Genomic DNA, 17,601 nt, shown 5'->3' on the forward strand with positions numbered 1-17,601 from the left:
CACAAAAGATTTCTTTTGGACGCTAAGTCCCTTACTATACATTAACTGGGTATCAATTATTATCTCTTATGTTGAAATATAATAAAAAATCTATATATTATATTTTTTATTTCTATACTATTAGTTCTAATTCAATAATATTTAATATAACCGGCTATAAATGATTTCCTTTCATGTTTTAGTATAAGTAAAAAAATGTATATATTGTTCTATTTTAATATAAAATAAATGTATTTATTTTTTGTTTTACCGATTTTGGTTACATTAATTGTTTCTTTTTAAATGTATAAAATTTTTTTATGTATGTATATGTAAATACAGGTAGACATGTTTCACTTATAAATTAATTTTTTTGACATCTAATATAAAGGCAGGCACGTGTTTGCTTTGCAGACTTATATAAATAATCTTAAAAATATAAATATTTAAAAATTATATCTAAAAATCACTTTGTACTCTTACAAATACAATCACGTGAACACATAAATTGTTCTATGTTCCCCAGTTCTATGATCCCCCCAGTGCTATGCTTTTGTCACTTTTGATGACTTTTGAGCAGTCATGCTCTTCCATACAAATTTAACCAAAGAAATTTGGTACGAAGAGCTTCTTCTTCTTGGCACGTGTATGCTTGTATTTGACAACAGGAGTGTATTGCAGACTGTTCCGTGTTCTATCCTGACGCCGCTCAGCTGCGCGTTTTGCAGCTTCCGGCACATATGCAACTGGCACCTCATCGACATAGTCGTCGTCCACATAGTAGTAACCACGTCGTAAGCGTGTTAAGCGACTATCAATCTTACTTGAGGTATAGGCTTTATCAAGGCGTTGAACGTTGGATGCTGCAGGTAAGATCACAGTATCTGAAGATGCTGGCTTTGCCTCGATGTGTAGATATTTGATGCTGATCAATGTAAATAAATACATCCAAAACAGGAAATGCTGCAAGTAAAATAAAATACTATAATTAAGTAATGCTTATGCATATATGTAAATATTTATCAAACTATAGCACGAGTATATAAGCACTTAATGGCATAAATATGTTAATTTTTAATACAAATCGTTTGAATGGAACTCCAAAGAATTTGCTAGATTCAAGCGATTTGAGATAAATTTTATGATGAATGCGTTCAACTTACCATTTGCGTCATTTTGTTAGTTGATGCACGATTGACTTTTCTGTTATTTAATCAAAATTTAAATTTATTAAAATTTTGTAAAATAATCCAATGAAGTTCTTGTAGTTATATTCTTCTATATATATAGTTTGTTTAATCCTTTAAATCCTTTTTAAAAACACTTTTGTGGTTTTGGTTTTTGTGACTAATTTTAATCCAATTCTTTCTCACTTTGCGTTGTTAATTCTCTTATAGACAGTTTGATTCTGTTTGGTAAACTCCGAATTTCTCTCCCTTATATACTACCGGAATATTTCATTTATTCGCACCCATTTGCGAAATTATAATGTATATATATTTATTAAGATATGTGCGTGCACAAATTCGAGCCAATAAAAAATTTAAAAATGAAAAGCATTTTTGTTTTTATTTACAAATACAAGATACTAGATACAATATATCGTCATAGTTAATAATACAAATTCGTGTGTAACGTGTTGATGAATCTTGTCCAACTCATAAAATTTTTTTTAACATTTAATTAAATTAATAATTAATTTGTTGAACTGGAATACCGTTTGCAAATGTACGATTAGTTTAAACTAATATAAACAAAGTCTATATACATACACATACAAATATGTAATAAGTAACAACGTCTAATAATGTTAAGGTAACTTCCGTTACAGAAACCTAGATTAATTTAATTAAACTAGTTAAAATTAATAACTCTAATAACATATATTTATGCTAGTTATAGTGAATTGATTTTTAAGCTCCATATTGACGAAAGAAACCAAAGTTTTAATATAAGATATTGTTTTCAATAGAGAGGCATTTTGAACAGTAGTAAATAACAACAACAAAATTTTATTATTTAATTTCTGATAATCATAAAATTAAGATAATCTAATTTTGACTTAAGCAACAACAACTACTTCTCCGAACATGCAGAAACAAAGGGAAATATTTTCAAAAATCGAGGAGCACTTTTTAAAGTTCAACTACGCTCCCAAACGAACTCTTCAGATCCGAGATGCACACTATGCAATATTGGAGAAAAGAAGGATGTTAGTTTGTTATATCGGAATCATAAAGAATTTCTGTCACTAGACCAAATTAAGAACTCTTCTCTAGATTTAGTTCTAGACTTTATTCACAAAGCTTTAACGGGCTTTGTTTAATCAATAGTGACACTGGTACAATAGGACTCTTCTGACTGCAGTACCGGCTGTTGAGCAAGTTTCACGTCTACTCTTCAATAATAAAATAATAGTTATATCGGTAAACAAACGTTAGACCAAAACGAGTCAATAAAGCTGCTGAATGGTGAAAATTGGTATATCTTATCGATTTATATGAAAATGAGAACTATTTATAGAGAAAATATTATATTAGAAGCATTTTAACAACCATAGGTTGAAGCTTTCAATGTTCCATCTATATCAGCAAATAGATTGCAATAAAGAATAATCAATAAGAACGTATTTAAATTTCCGAGTGACGGCGAAAGCCATAATCATATAATAAATAATAAAAAACTATTTATGTGAATTTAGTTAGGTTATATTTATTTATAGTTAATGTATAAAGTAAAATTTGTAAATTTAAATAATCTGTATATAATAAAAGAAAATTCTGCTACTACTATTACCAGCGATTTAGCCAATTCTTCACATATTTTTCACAGATTTATTTTATCGAAGCATTTAAATCGAAAACAAAGTACCTTTCATCGTCAAATACATCTTCCCTATATCTTAAGCTCTACGTTACTGTTAAACCTTTAAAAGAATTTGTCTATCATGATATCAGTACTAACGTGAATCTCGAGATCAACTGAAAATTTACTTATATATAAAAAATTATCAATAAGTACTACTATGGGCTCAGTGGGAAACTGAGACCATAAACAAAACTTATTCTCAAACAGTGGCTCATGTTATCAGTCCACTTATATGGTGAAAAAATGTGAACCATAAATATCAACAATAAACGATCCATTAGAGTTTTTCATTCAGAAATTGTACATAAAATTTTAAGTTCTATCCACGTTAATATTGATCATCTGCAAAAACTGTACTATTATATTTAATTATGTTTACTCATATCATGTAATAATAAAAATAATAATAATAATAATAAAAATAACTTCACACACTTGGCAAGTTTAATAAATACTAAAATTTCTATTAATATTAATATTTGTTTATTTATTTTTTGTTTAGAACAAAAACTTTTTAAAATTTAATTAATATTTCACAAAACTACAATTTTGTATTCAATTTTAGGTATTCGAGTTAAAAATAGTTTGTATTAATAATACATATTTTAAAAAATATATAACTAATAAAATTTAATTTTGTTTAATTTCGTGATAAAATAATTTAGTTTAGATTCAACATAAAATAGAAATTAATGTTAATTTTAATAAACAGAAGTAAAATGAAATAAAAAACTTTTTTTTTTTTAAAAAATGTTTATGCCTATTTATGATATAAGATTTATGTCATATGATTTAAAAATTTCACATGGTTTTGTGACACCCACGCTCCCACATAGCAGACTTCTTTAAGTGTTAATATTACATAAGATATACTTTAAAATATATACGATTTTATAAATTAGATGCTATCTAGTGAGGTTCGATTTGAAGTTAAATCCCATTTCATATACCTAGACCGCCAACAACGGATTCATTGTGTTATCCCAGGATTTTTATTATGAGATGTCCTGTCTAAGGCTGGTTTCTATGATGCATGTATTCCTTATTCTAAACCCATTTTGAGCATCTTATCCAATTAATTTTTTTTTAAAATTTCGTAAGGATTCCTATATCAGTTTTTAATAATACTCCAAAGTTCTTGAGGAAAAATTTTCCAACAATTATATAAGCATAAAATGTGGAAGCTTGATAATTCTTCCTCCTTTTCTTGACAGAACTATCTTAGGATTTTTATTAAGGGATGAATTCTTCATAGTGATTTGGTTTTTCATATATAAAAAAAATTTTTATAATACATATATTCCTATCTATATCACTTTTACCAATTCAAATTTTTTGAGAATTTTATGTTTCCGATATCATATGTAATAATTTTTCAGAAAGGTTTCTCAGGAATTATAGCTCTCCTGCTTGCTAGGATTGGGCAACTGCATGAATCATGAAAGCTTGACTGATTCTAGCCGATTGAAAAACAGATTATGTTACTGATTAATTTTATTATTCCAGTTTTAGTTGGGTCTATTAACGGCTAGAGCTGTTCAGTCTTTTGCACAACTGATCTCATTTTGCCGCCAAGTTTGTGTTTGTTTGAGTAAAAATCCGTATATCCGTATATATTTACTGTTCATTATTGTATATCTTTTTATTATCCAAATGACAGAAATATTATTGTGCCTATTGATTTAGTTCAGATATGCTATATTAATTGCATGGTATTCACTTTGACATGTGCTACTTCGCTATAAGTCAAAAATATTATATCAGTTTCTGTTACTGGCTCCTCGAGGAGATATGCAGATCTGAGGTCAATTATTAGTCTTAGTCTGGTAAAGTGATAAACAATAATCCAGTCAAGGCGTAAAATGGGGTTTTGAAGATACTTCGCAGTTAATATAGAGTAAAAGTGCTCAAGTCAAAAATATTATATCAGTTTCTGTTACAGACTCCTCGAGGAGGTATGCAGATCTGAGGTCAATTATTACTTAGTCTGATAAAGTGATAAACAATAATCCAGTCAAGGCGTAAAGTGGGGTTTTGAAGATACTTCGCAGTTAATAGAGAGTAAAAGTGCTCAAGTGCAGTGGCTTCAACAGAATAAATAAATAAATATATAAGATATTTAATAATATATATAGTATATTAGTGTCGACCTTGAGCCCTTTCACTTCCGCTGAGAATGCATTTGTAAAGCTAAGTATACTCCATTTCTAAGTAAATTCCAAAGCAACCTTTATCATATAGCTTGAACCGTTGAATTAATATTTAAATTAGTATAATTAATGGAATTAATAATTTAATATTTAATATCTTTTTCAACTTAGAAACATAATACGAGTAAAGTTGCTAATAATTTTACAAATGATCTTCTTATACCTACTCGTATATTCGATTCACAGAATAAAAAAACTATATATAAAATATATTTTCACCTGTTTTTATTTTAAGACTTATATGTACATATAAATGTATTTCAATATTTTTTTTATTGCTTTTTTTATATTCTTTTATTATAATTTCGTGTTTAAACAATTTAATTTTTTTATTTCTTTGAGGCTTACGTGCGGAATCCTGTTTCAAAATGTGTACAAAATTCAAATGACGTTTAATAGCAAGTCCCGACTTTTTTAATATTAATATAAAAATATTTATAAACACTTTTGTAAAAAATAATAATAATAATATAAACATATATTTGTTTATAGTTTTATATATGGTATATGTGTGCATATTTCGATTTAACGGTGAAAAAATATAATTACAAACTGGTATTTTAGACTGAAATTAAGCATTCTTAAGTCATTAATGTGGATTGTTTATTTATTGTTGGATATTAATTAAATTATCTTAATTGATTAATTTACACATATGTAATTATTACAATTAATATATTTTAAATAATTAAGGATGTATTGTTTTTGTAAAAGATTTTGTAAAAGTAAAAATAGTTTATATATCACGACTATCTCTGATGATCGGAATATTAGGATAAACAATTTAATTGAAAAATAACTTTATAGTGTTTTGATTATATTTTATTTATACATAAATTAATTTTACAAAAATAAAATTTATAACATAACAACATCATAAATTGTAAAAAATTGAAACCACGTCACAAATTTGTGTCGTTAATTTAACAAAAATTAAAGCCTATCAAAATTAATGTACGCTGATACAAGAGTTCTTAATTTATTTATTTATTTTATTACATGATACTATATGGAAGATAAGGTTAGGTTAATGTTGCTGCGCTATAAGCCACTGATATACCAATTTTCGTGAATTTATGAAGTGCTTAAGATTCTACTGAGACATAACTACCAATTAATTCTTCAAGAATTCTTAAAACCTATTTTTAGATAAGAACTTAGTGCGATCTGAATCCCACAGGAATTTCTCACAAGATCTTGTAATAGAGATCTAAAATTAGTAAACATATTCTGACGAAAATTAAGCTTATAATTAATAAATTTATGTTTTAAACTTTACAAAATTGTTTATATACTTAATATACGAGGATTTTAATTTTTGCTTAATATGAAATTTATTTTTTGACGTACAATCAGAAATAGCACGAAGTCAAGTCATGTGTATACCGTAGATTATTTACCATCGCTTTAGTCGATTCTTTTTTCACAAATTCGCAAATTGTACAGAAACTAGCTACCTACATCTAGATATTCTGGTCATACTCATCGAGTTCTGACCTTTAATATTTGTAAAACTGTCAGAGAACATTCTTTCACTTTGACTTTCTAATCTTCAGGGACGAGGTCACTACAAACAAGTCTCTTTGAATCGAAAAAAACTAATTGTACTGATGGCGTACTCAAACGACTGAACTATATTGTCTAAAAATTAAACTACTTGACATAATCCTCTAATTGTAATTATAAATAATAAAGTAAACTAATTTGATTTTCTTCCCAATACTTTCTAGACCCTAGTTAGCGGAGTCTTCATTTTACTTTTCCAAAATAATGTTCGCTCTTTCTGCGCCTCTGGTCACTTCCATGTAGCATTCTTATGTTTTTCTCTTAAGTCATATTGGGTCATATAAACACACTCTTTATTTGCCAGTTACAATAGCAAACATGTTTGAAAAATTATTTTTAATTTGTCTTTCTAATTCTGGACTCTTCTATTCTGCTAGTCGTCTATCAGATTGTGGCGCACATATAGTGTATAGACTTTCGTTTTGCCAAATGTACGATCAAAATTCGATAGGATTTGCTTTAATTTTCTCTGCTCTTATTCTTATAGACACACATCGGTTACTACGAACAATTTTTTTAACTCTATTAATATTTTGTTAGTAACGGCTGTGCTCATTGTCTTCAAAGTCCTCCTGACTGTCACCAAATCAGCACAAACCAATGGAAAACCAATCTTTCTCTCTCTCTCTCTGTCTTAGTCTCTCTTTCTACTGAATCATCCCTTTCTATGTGAACTTTAAGTTCAAACCATGTCTAGACTATTCATGACAAAACAATGAGTCTATCACTAATTTCGTAATATTAGCAAGTCATCACATAAGGTGGAAAAATACTACAACTCTCATTGCTAATTTTAAAACTTCAACTATTTATATTATAGTTGGAGTTGTCTGAGGTTAGGTTCACTGTCAATGACACAGCTAATGATAATGTAAATATAAAATTTAAATATCTAACTTGTGCTCTTAATTAATTCAATTATCTCAAATGACAAATGCACCTAGCAACTAAACAAATCTGTCACTTCTAACAATAACTGAAGTTCGTGAATATCGGCTTCCCCAACCTTGTTATAATCCATCATATTGATTAAAAAAACAAATATTTCTCGAATCATTTGTAGACAAACAAAATAAGCAATTTTTTTTTTGTTTTTGTAATATATTTTTTATATAATAAAAAAAATTCGTCTGGTTCATAGGTGCTAATAAATTTACTACTCAGGAAGTTTTATTGCCAAACGTCACCTTTGAGACTCTGGAAAATACCAAATTTTTCGCGTGAAAGACTGGAGTCACCTATCGTTTGTAATATAAAGATCTTTGAGTTTATTTAAATAATATAATTTTTTTTATTTATGGGCATTGATTTTAATTCAAATATAATTCTTAAAATATTATAATATTAATATAAATTTTTTTTATTTATATTCATGTTGTTATTCTAATATTTACTTTTGATTTCGCATAACAACAGGTGTGAATAAAATTTCCATCCAGATGAATAAGTAAATTTTATTTATGTTTTATTATTGTTGTAAATATTTACAAGATTTTGTTTATTTATATTATTATATACTGTATTGTTATATATTTTACATATTATCAATTTATTTCCTTAATATTTATTTTATTTTCTGAATTTACTTTCTTTATTAAAGAAAGGTTATTGAGTTTCTGTGCCATGCAAAATACAGGTGGACTGTGAATTAATACTGATTTTATTAAAATTGCTTAGAACCACGGAAACATTAAGATTTTTGGGACAAAATTAAATAATGGGACAAAAGGAAGATAAAACGAACATACATGAATTAAGATATTTCATATCATGTTTCCACTACAAGTAAAACTGCTTATGTTAATGAAACTAAGATTTGATCGTTTCCATTGGAATGAACTGATTTATACATGTGAAATAGCTTGTTTGCTTATATTTTAAATATTTAACATAAGACAAATACATCATATTTTGGCGATTTCTTTTATGGGAAATTTATTTTTAATTGTTGCAGTTGATATTTTTCGCCTTAAATCAATTGATTTATTCATAATGAGCTCATTTATATGAAAGTTAAATTATTATCATTAGCGACCTTAACGGACAAAACTTCCAGTAAAAACATGGTTTTTACTACGTTATTAAGATTCTAATCAATTCATTTCACATACAATTGTAAAACATTTGTACATTTCTTAAATTCACGATAATTTTACGATTTTTTAGTTCATATATTATTTAGTTAATAATAAAATAATAATGAAAAATATTAATAATTGTATTCAAATAATAGAATTATGATTTAAAATTACAATTTTTTTAATTCATAATAATAAAAAATATAATAATAATTGTATTTAAATAATTTAATTATGATGATATAAGTCCCTCATGTTCCATTTAATAGAGTTCATAGAATGTGATAGGGAACACATATTAATAAACTTTAATTTTTTTCATACAATTCGATTATATTTCTAATTATTTTATATAGTATATATAATTATATATATATATATTATATATGTAGTATATATAATTGTTAAATATATTAATAGAAGTTTGTAAAATTACATTTCCTGGCTTTCCAGAAATTAGATCAGGGTATTAGATCGCTTCTAGTTTAACTACACCAAACCTAATACTTAAGGTTAGTAATGAAAAATTGGGTAAATAAGGACTAATCAGATCACAAGATCCATCTTTTTCAAATTGTATTAAACTTACACCAGTTGGTTTATTCCCCAAAATGAAATCAACTTAGTGCTACAGTATCATTACAGAACTGCTTACAGGCCACTGCTTATTAGACAGGCACATTATAAATTGTGGTACATCCTTGACCAAATCTATCTCACTTATAGTGAGGTTTTTAATTCTGCACATAGGAAGGAAACACCATCTCATATCTTGACTACTAGGCCATCATCTTTTAAAATTCAAGACATTAGACCCCATTTTATAGCACCCATTTTTTGACTACTATCGTCATGCCTTAATATTACGCACATAGTCAAATTCATAGACTCAAATTATTTCCTTTCTTACTTAAACAGAGGAGTCAAGACTCGTCTTTGACATATACATTATATTAATAGTTTATTACAAGAAATCACTCAATTAAGAATTTCATGTGTTATAACTAGAAATCTATTTCGAATAGACAGGAGAGATATTAAATTAAATCCTTGTGCTGACCACACAAATGTTTCGGACATCACCAAATATCCATTGTGAGTAGTTTTTAGAAAAATTCGTTGGTTTAATTGTCCATATATGTATAAATTTTGGGCTGCTAGTGTCTGGAATATGAACCCTGTCAACTTTGAACTGTGGACCCATGGACACAAAACTAAAGCACATTTAATAAGCATTATACGCAATAATAAAATTTTAAAAGTGATGAAATAATTTGTGAATATAAGTTGTAATTTAACTTCATTTTTAAGACGCAAATAACTATTATATTTAATAGAAACTAGTATATTTCATAAAGAGGTTTTCAAAAAGTAGTAAACTACAACAACAAAAATTTATTTTTATATTATTTCAATTAATTAAATTTTTGGCTGACCATACTATCTTAGACGATCTTAGAAATAGTTCTTGTATTTAATTAATCCTAAAGTGACCAACGATTTGGGGGCGCTCGGTACTACCAACTGGCGTCAGAAAGCAACTAATCGGGCTGACTGTCAGAGGCTACTCGACGCGGCCAAGGACGTCCCACGTCTGTAATGGCCAACTAAGTAAGTAAGTTATTTTTTTTGAGACTGCATGTACCACCAATCGAACTCGTGCCCTGCCAAATTTGAAGCTCAGTGTCAGCGCCCGTTAACAAATTGACCCAAAGTAATACTTTTATGTTCGCACATTTTTCTTTACGAAAACTTCTTTATGAAATAATTTATATATTATAATTTACTTTAAAATGAATGAATATCAAATCTTGTACATTATTTACTTTCATACACTTATTTCGTTTATTCTAAAATTTCTTTTAATGACTTTACTCATATATAATCGTATGAAGACTGCCTTGAGGTCTTTCGTTTTCAACATTTCTTTAATGAAAAATTTTCCTTAACAAAAGCCTTCTTCAAAGACATCTTAAAACACTTTTCTTTATTAAATTTAAATTCGTAAATTTCTTATATAAACATATATTAATACAACGCTTTGGATCATATTGCATGAAGTGGGTTGAAGAAGGTTCATTGGCGTAATTTTTTCCGCCAGTCACAACTTGATTGCATCCACCAAATAAAACGTTTCCAAAATATTTACGTTTCAAAAAGTTTTCGCTAATGAATTTGCAAATATTTACAACATTTTGCATTTTGACACTTTTTAACTTTTATAAACATATAAGCAATTTTTTACGCATCTTTTGCTATATAAATGGTTATTTATTTTTATTTTTATTTTTATTTTCGCTCTAATTATACTGAACCCAACACGGCACATCTGAGTGAAATATTTTGTTTTCTTCAAACAAAAATTTTGGTAAATTGAAAAAAAAATTATTTTTCGATCATAAGCGTGAACAAAATTATAAACAATAATATTTACTGAAAATGTTCACCACAATCTAGCTGGTCTAGTCTGGTTCAGTATCTAAGTAGTATTTTTCCTTATAAACATCAACAAATGATTCAACTTGGTTGCTCGATTGCAGTTGTTAAAACCTTGACTCATCCACAAAATTTCCAAAGAAATTTTGATAAAATTGGTAAATATAGACTGTGACACCTTTTGTTGTTATGAATAGTATCCAAATAGTAATAGTATCCAAAAATGTTGTTGTTTTATCTCTTGCAATGTGAGATTTGTCATCAAATCGGTGCCTAGCTCAATCTGCGCGCACCGTGGCGTATGAGTTACATCAATGCAAAATGCTTTAGAAATTGGAAATGTGTTAATTTGTCCGTAATTTAATTTTTTACTTTTAGTTGCTGTGAATAACCGATACAGTCTTTTTTTCTTATTTTGAAATTATTTTGTTTTTTAATTAAATATTATTACTTTTTTAATTTTCGAGTATAAAAACTTAAAGCGCATTAAGTTTCGGTTTCGTGGTGAGGCCCGTACAATATAATTTATAGTAATTTGCGGATAATTAATAAAACGTGAGTTTGTAGAATTTAGTAATTTACTTCAGTTAAAATTTGTGTGAAAATCGAACTAAATTAAACTAAAAATGTCATATGAGTAAAACGTAAAGTTGCACGCTTCCGTTTAATTAGAATTTCGCTAATCATTTTAATTAGTGAAGATTGTGTTTCATCATTAAAATGACTACTATTTTTTAGTTTTGTTATAAAAGTATATTTTTGTCGAAATTCCGGGCTGTCCAACCTGTGTATTTTAGCACATATTGTTTTTCACAAACTTCTAATAGACAATTCTAAGTTCTATCTGACAATTTCTCAGTGTGTCTATAAAGTCCAATAACGTCACCCTAGACATTCAATAAAGAAGTACTCTTGCCAACAGCTGTTGCTTTGGCTTAAGTATTCAATTAAGAAGTAAAGCGCTCTCTTGACAAACAAAATAATCGCGCTCTACAAATCTCTTATCATAGTCTGTATTGAGCCAATTAATCCCGAAAATATAGTGAAAAACTTTAAAGCGAACCGAGAGAACTATCGAACGATAAAGACATATGTGATTCAAATCCTCAAAGCAAGGAAATTAGTTCTAGAAAAGAAGAAGCAAAGACTAGGGTAATTTAGTTATTTGCAGACACAAAAACATGCAGTGAAAAAGTGGTGGTCTGAACGCAGACCGAAAATAAAAAGACTAGGGCTACAATATAAAAGTAACGCTCGCCAAAGTAATAAGAAAGCGGCTCCCTGGGAAAATAAGTCTCTCCGAAGCGTGGAAGATTTATTCCGCATACTACATATTAATATGTTGGAAAGTTAGACAAACCATTCCAGCGACAGTCAGTTTAATGGTGCATCAAGCATACCACCTCCTCAAAAAAAAAATCTCTTATAACGCCTGTCCTGTTGTATAATGCAGACGCTTGAACAATAACCAATAGTGATAAGAAAGCATTAGAAGTAGTTGATATAAAAATTCGTCGGAAGATCTATGGTCCTTTACGCGTTGACAATGAGTTTCGAATTATATAGAACTATAAGCTGTATGAGCTGTATCGTGACACTGATGTAGTCAAGTACATACTGACTACATACACACTGGCTTCGATATTGTCTAAGCCACCAGCTTAAACTAATCAAACTTAAATTATTATCATAATATATTTTCCTAACAAAAAAGGTTTGTAACCCAAGATGAAGCGCTGTTATCATATTAGAATATTTTTCATATTCTCGGCCGTTTTTTATAAACCATTCGGAATTATTGCAAACTGTAGAAAATTCGTCAAATCAGCCGTATCTGGCTTTATCAATTTCACAAAATAAAAATCTCTCAAGGAATTAAGTCTTTGTCTAGAGAAAACCTTACTGCGACATAGTAAATTCACGAATGTGTCTTCCATTTCTTTATCTTTCCAGCTTCTGCAGAAGCTTCTGCTAGAAATACCCAATCTAGCTTACCTAACAAACAATCACCAGTTATGACGGACATATACAGATGACTTTAAACAGTCTTTGAAGACTTTTGTTCTTTTGTACCAAATCCTTAGCATGTGAAAGGCTGTATTGGAATTATTACCAAGCAGGTGTATAATCCAAATCCAAAGATAATAAGAATTTCTGACATATATTTGATGTTATATTTCAATACGAATAATAACTAAAAATGTTGATAATGGAACCTTAGAAACATTCTTCAAGTTGTAAGATTTTAAAAAACTTCACGGGAAGAAATATTAGTTTTATAGTTTTTAAGCGAAGTATATGCTCAGAATAAAGCTCTTGAAAATAATACCAATGAGAATATTAGTTTTTACAAATACATATTTATATGTATATTTAATACATATTTACACCTTCTATTTACTCTTGCCACAATCTATTTGATGAACTACAAAAAACACTCAACCAAAAGCATTTTCCAATAAATACTTTAGCTACACCGTTGGACATGCTAGTTCTATTAACCAGTTATTTCTGGTCTATGACTACAATTTTCAAAAGCTATTGAATTGTTATATATATAAGTGCAATATATATGTAGACCTTTGTACGATTTGAACATAATTTAATGTCCTATAAGACAAGACAGACGATTTAGAGTTTTTATCTACTATAGTTTAAATATTTTCATATTTGCTTATTGCCTTTACCCCTAAATCAAAACTGTTACACCAACAGGTTTTAAATTAAAATCTAGTAAAAATTTTAGACCTTCTACACTAATTTTATAAAATAAATATTTTTGTTAGTTACCAATTAACAAATCACTGTTCACACTGTTTGCTTATAAGATAATTACTCTATTCATTACAAATTGGATAATTGTTACTATTATTTAAATCATTATATAGAATATTATGAACTTTTAAGTAAATAATTTTTATACTTTTTTCTGTAGAGGTGGTTTGCTATAACTATTGCTATATTCTCTGCAAGCAAAACAGTTTTAGTCCTCTTTAAAAGTGGTTTTACTGGGTAAATGTCTCATGCTATGACTATTGCTGCTTTACTACCCCAAATAAATAGTTTCGTTATTAACTATAAATTAATTGATGTTTAAACTCGAAGGGAATTAATAACTTACTACGAAAAATAACTTACTACTACTTACTACTAACTTGCTACATATAATTATTTTCATATATTGAAGTCCAGGAACTGTTTCTGTTTATAAAGAACCACCACTTCTTATCCTACCGAATCTCCTATCTCATCAAACTTATATTGCTTTACACATTTTCATAACAACGTACGTATAATTTTAATTTTGTAATTTTCTTTTATTTTTTTATATTTAATTGCCAAGTAATTTACTACAAGTAAGTCTTAATCTTTTTTTAAAAGCAGATGGCCTTTTGGTTTAAGTTTATTTTTTATAATAGACTCTTTTTCAGCACTTTTCTCTGCCTTGAGCCTTGCATGCCTCTCCTTAGCATAATTCAATTCTGAAATCTGTGTTACCATTTTTTCGGCGATCTGATGTTGTCGTTCTAAACGTGCTTTTTGGTTAGACTAAAAGTAAATACATTATATATCGGTACTCTATTAATTAAGATACAATAGCTTACTCCTAATGGTGTAGGACGTCCATCCAAAAATGTGTAGTCAGGTAGATTTGTAAGTGGACCAAAAGCATTAGAATTCATTGGCAATCCTTTATCTTCACGCCACTTTTGATCATAATAGCAACTGGCAGTAAGTGATATATTACGTTTAAGTACGCCTATAAAAGTTTAAATGAATACAAAATATATTTAAAATAATAAATGTAACTAACCACTTGCAATTTGTGTTATATTTCTAAAAGATTTTGTTGTTTTAAGCATATTTGAATAATCACTTTTTTGTTTTGTAATAAATGGCAGAAATAAATTTTAATGTGTATCGAATTGTCAAAATCAGCTGTTAATTTGACTTATGCCGGAAAAATATATACAAAGCTGGCAGCACTCTTGTGTAGAGTTTTAAATTTACAAACATTTGATTTTATTTATCATTTGTAAACAAAAAGTTCGAGGAAATTTAATAAAAATATTTTGGCGAATGTATTAAAACACGTATTTTAAGTGCTGATATTATTTTTTATTAATTGTTTAAATAACATTATTATTTTATTATGTCTTTTGAGTCGCCTGCTGCAAGTGATTTGCCCGCTCAACAACAACGTTTGGAAATTACATTGAAATGTCCAAATCCTTTATTTGAAAAATGGCTGGAAAGCTGGCTACATGATGCCGAACGACGTAATAATAAATCTCAATACAAATTAAGAGAAGCTTTAATAGCTTTGCGTAGTTATCCACTACCATTAGCCTCTGGCCGCGAATGTGCTGTTCTACGCGGCTTCGGCACAACATTGTGTAACTTCATTGATGAAGAACTGCGTCAAGTGCAACGAATACAACCGCAAATTGTAAAAAACCCCATGTCTACATATGAAACAGAAGTCAAGCAAATCGTTGCATCAGTTAAAAAAGCCAAACAGAAAAAGAAGATAACAGAAAAACCAATCAAAATAAGTAAAAAAGTACAAAAGGCTTTAGAGGAGGAGGAAGAGCGCAATCGCCAAGTCTTAATGCAACCAGGTACATTTAAAATTTTACTCTTGGTGGATATACAAGAGACAAATGGTAAAAATAAACGTTTGTTGGATCAAACCCGTAGTTATTTGGAAACACTTAATGTGCAGTATGAAGTGAGGCGCCTGACAGTGGGTGACTTCTTGTGGATAGCACGTGATGCAATAGGAAATGAATTAGTCTTGCCTTATATTGTTGAACGTAAGAGAATGGATGATTTAGCCAGTAGCATAAGAGATGGCAGATTTCATGAGCAAAAACATCGTTTATGTCAATGTGGTTTACAGCATGTTGTTTATTTGGTTGAAGATTATGGTGACAATGAACATGTTGGCTTACCCTTAGACTCTTTAAAGCAAGCCATGACTAATACACAAATTCAATCCAATTTTTTTATTACACACACTGAAAATCATTGGCGTTCCATGTCTTATCTACAAGGCATGACAAAAACACTTATCAAACTATTTAGGAATAAAATACTTAAAAATACCACGAAGGAAAATTTACAAGAGTTCAATGCAAAAGATGATTTAGTTGGGTTACTTAAATTCCGAGCTCTGTATGATGATTCAGCACGTAATGCTCAACTTACTGTTCGTGAAGTGTTCGTCCAACAATTACTACAACTTCATTCATTATCGATGGAAAAAGCTTTGGCAATTGTTGACGTCTACGCCACGCCCAGACAACTTTTCGATGCCTATGAAGCTTGTGCCAGTAATGGGGAAGCACGCTTACTCCTGGCAAATATACGTTGTGGTCAATTACAAAGACCGATTGGAGAAAAATTAAGTCAAACTATATATGACTTTTATTGTACAGAATTTTAAACTTATAATTTACTCTTAACCATAATTTAATAATAGATTCATTTACATTTACATTCATTTACATTAAAACTTTGTGATATATCATAAATGTAATTAATAATATTTTTATAAATTTCTTATTTGAATACGAAAATAAATTTAAATTCTTTGTCATTCCAATTAAATAATTAATATTTTTAAGTTGATAGTACTGCATTTGATAGGAATAAATTACAGTTCTGTATTCTATATATTCTCTATATTCTGTTATCTACTAACAGATTTAGTGATATTTACGAATTTTAAGAAGAAAAGTACATAACTTTTGGGAACGCTAACTCCAGGATACTCACTACCACCAAACCAAATATCCTGGGTGACGTTCCCGATAGTGTGTTAACCTTTTCTTCACATGCAACGGTGATGAGCAGTCGGCTGAAATCCCGCAATTGATTAGTAGTAAAAATTGTTTTTATCTTCATAAACATCCCTCCAATCCTCGAAATTATGTGCATGATGGACGAATGTTCTAAAGTCCATCTAAATTTTAGTTTTCCTCAAATATTAATGGGTTATGTGCGACTTATGTGTCGATTTTATGTGATTATTATAATTTTGTCATTATTATTATTAGATTGTATCATTTATCATTTAGTTTCCAATTTTTAAACATTTTATATATGAGGAGTGATAACTTGCACCGAGAGATATTAAATAAACTCTTCAGTTATGGCTAAATTTATTTTATTTATCTGAATGTACCATTGTCCTTTTCTTGCTAATGATAAATAAATCTCTAATTATGCGTTAGTTAGACTTTAGAGATCAAAACTTTAGACAAGGTATGTCAGTCGTTGTTATATTGGTGTAAGCATTGTGACAGAAAAGTATCTGAAAACGTTTGCTTAATATTAGTAGTTGATATTCGCGTTATATCAGTATGTTTTAATTTCTATAGTAATCGGAAAAATGTTAATCAACTACATATTGTATGTAATGTATATATTAACTACATATTGTATGTTATTCGTGTTAA

At 28.5% G+C, this 17,601-nt stretch overlaps 3 protein-coding genes across 4 annotated transcripts; 1 reads left to right on the forward strand and 2 right to left on the reverse strand.

Annotated features, from left to right (window-relative positions):
• Nucleotides 1–324: 324 nt before the first annotated feature.
• On the reverse strand, nucleotides 325–1,373 carry LOC119685664. Of its 2 annotated transcripts, XR_005252815.1 has the most exons (3): nucleotides 1,143–1,373; nucleotides 463–942; nucleotides 336–408 (listed from the first exon to the last, which is right to left on the reverse strand). XR_005252815.1 is itself a non-coding variant. In XM_038100015.1 (2 exons), the coding sequence occupies exons 1-2, from the start codon at nucleotides 1,152–1,154 to the stop codon at nucleotides 580–582; spliced, it is 375 nt and encodes a 124-aa protein (XP_037955943.1). In that variant the 5' UTR covers nucleotides 1,155–1,373; the 3' UTR covers nucleotides 325–579. The 2 variants fall into 2 exon arrangements, 1 of the variants encoding a protein (XP_037955943.1); XM_038100015.1 differs by having other exon boundaries at nucleotides 325–942.
• A 13,069-nt stretch (nucleotides 1,374–14,442) lies between these two features.
• On the reverse strand, nucleotides 14,443–15,062 carry LOC119684480 (39S ribosomal protein L52, mitochondrial-like). The gene is made up of 3 exons (XM_038098525.1): nucleotides 14,952–15,062; nucleotides 14,743–14,897; nucleotides 14,443–14,686 (listed from the first exon to the last, which is right to left on the reverse strand). Exons 1-3 carry the CDS (start codon nucleotides 14,998–15,000, stop codon nucleotides 14,501–14,503), a joined length of 390 nt encoding a protein of 129 aa, XP_037954453.1. The 5' UTR covers nucleotides 15,001–15,062; the 3' UTR covers nucleotides 14,443–14,500.
• A 110-nt stretch (nucleotides 15,063–15,172) lies between these two features.
• Nucleotides 15,173–16,600, forward strand: LOC119684479 (crossover junction endonuclease MUS81-like). Its single transcript, XM_038098524.1, has one exon. It carries the CDS (start codon nucleotides 15,291–15,293, stop codon nucleotides 16,584–16,586), a length of 1,296 nt encoding a protein of 431 aa, XP_037954452.1. The 5' UTR covers nucleotides 15,173–15,290; the 3' UTR covers nucleotides 16,587–16,600.
• Nucleotides 16,601–17,601: the final 1,001 nt, after the last annotated feature.

The sequence above is a fragment of the Teleopsis dalmanni genome, chromosome 2, assembly GCF_002237135.1.
Source record: "Teleopsis dalmanni isolate 2A chromosome 2, ASM223713v2, whole genome shotgun sequence".
In the NCBI taxonomy this organism is placed as follows: Eukaryota; Metazoa; Arthropoda; class Insecta; order Diptera; family Diopsidae; genus Teleopsis; species Teleopsis dalmanni.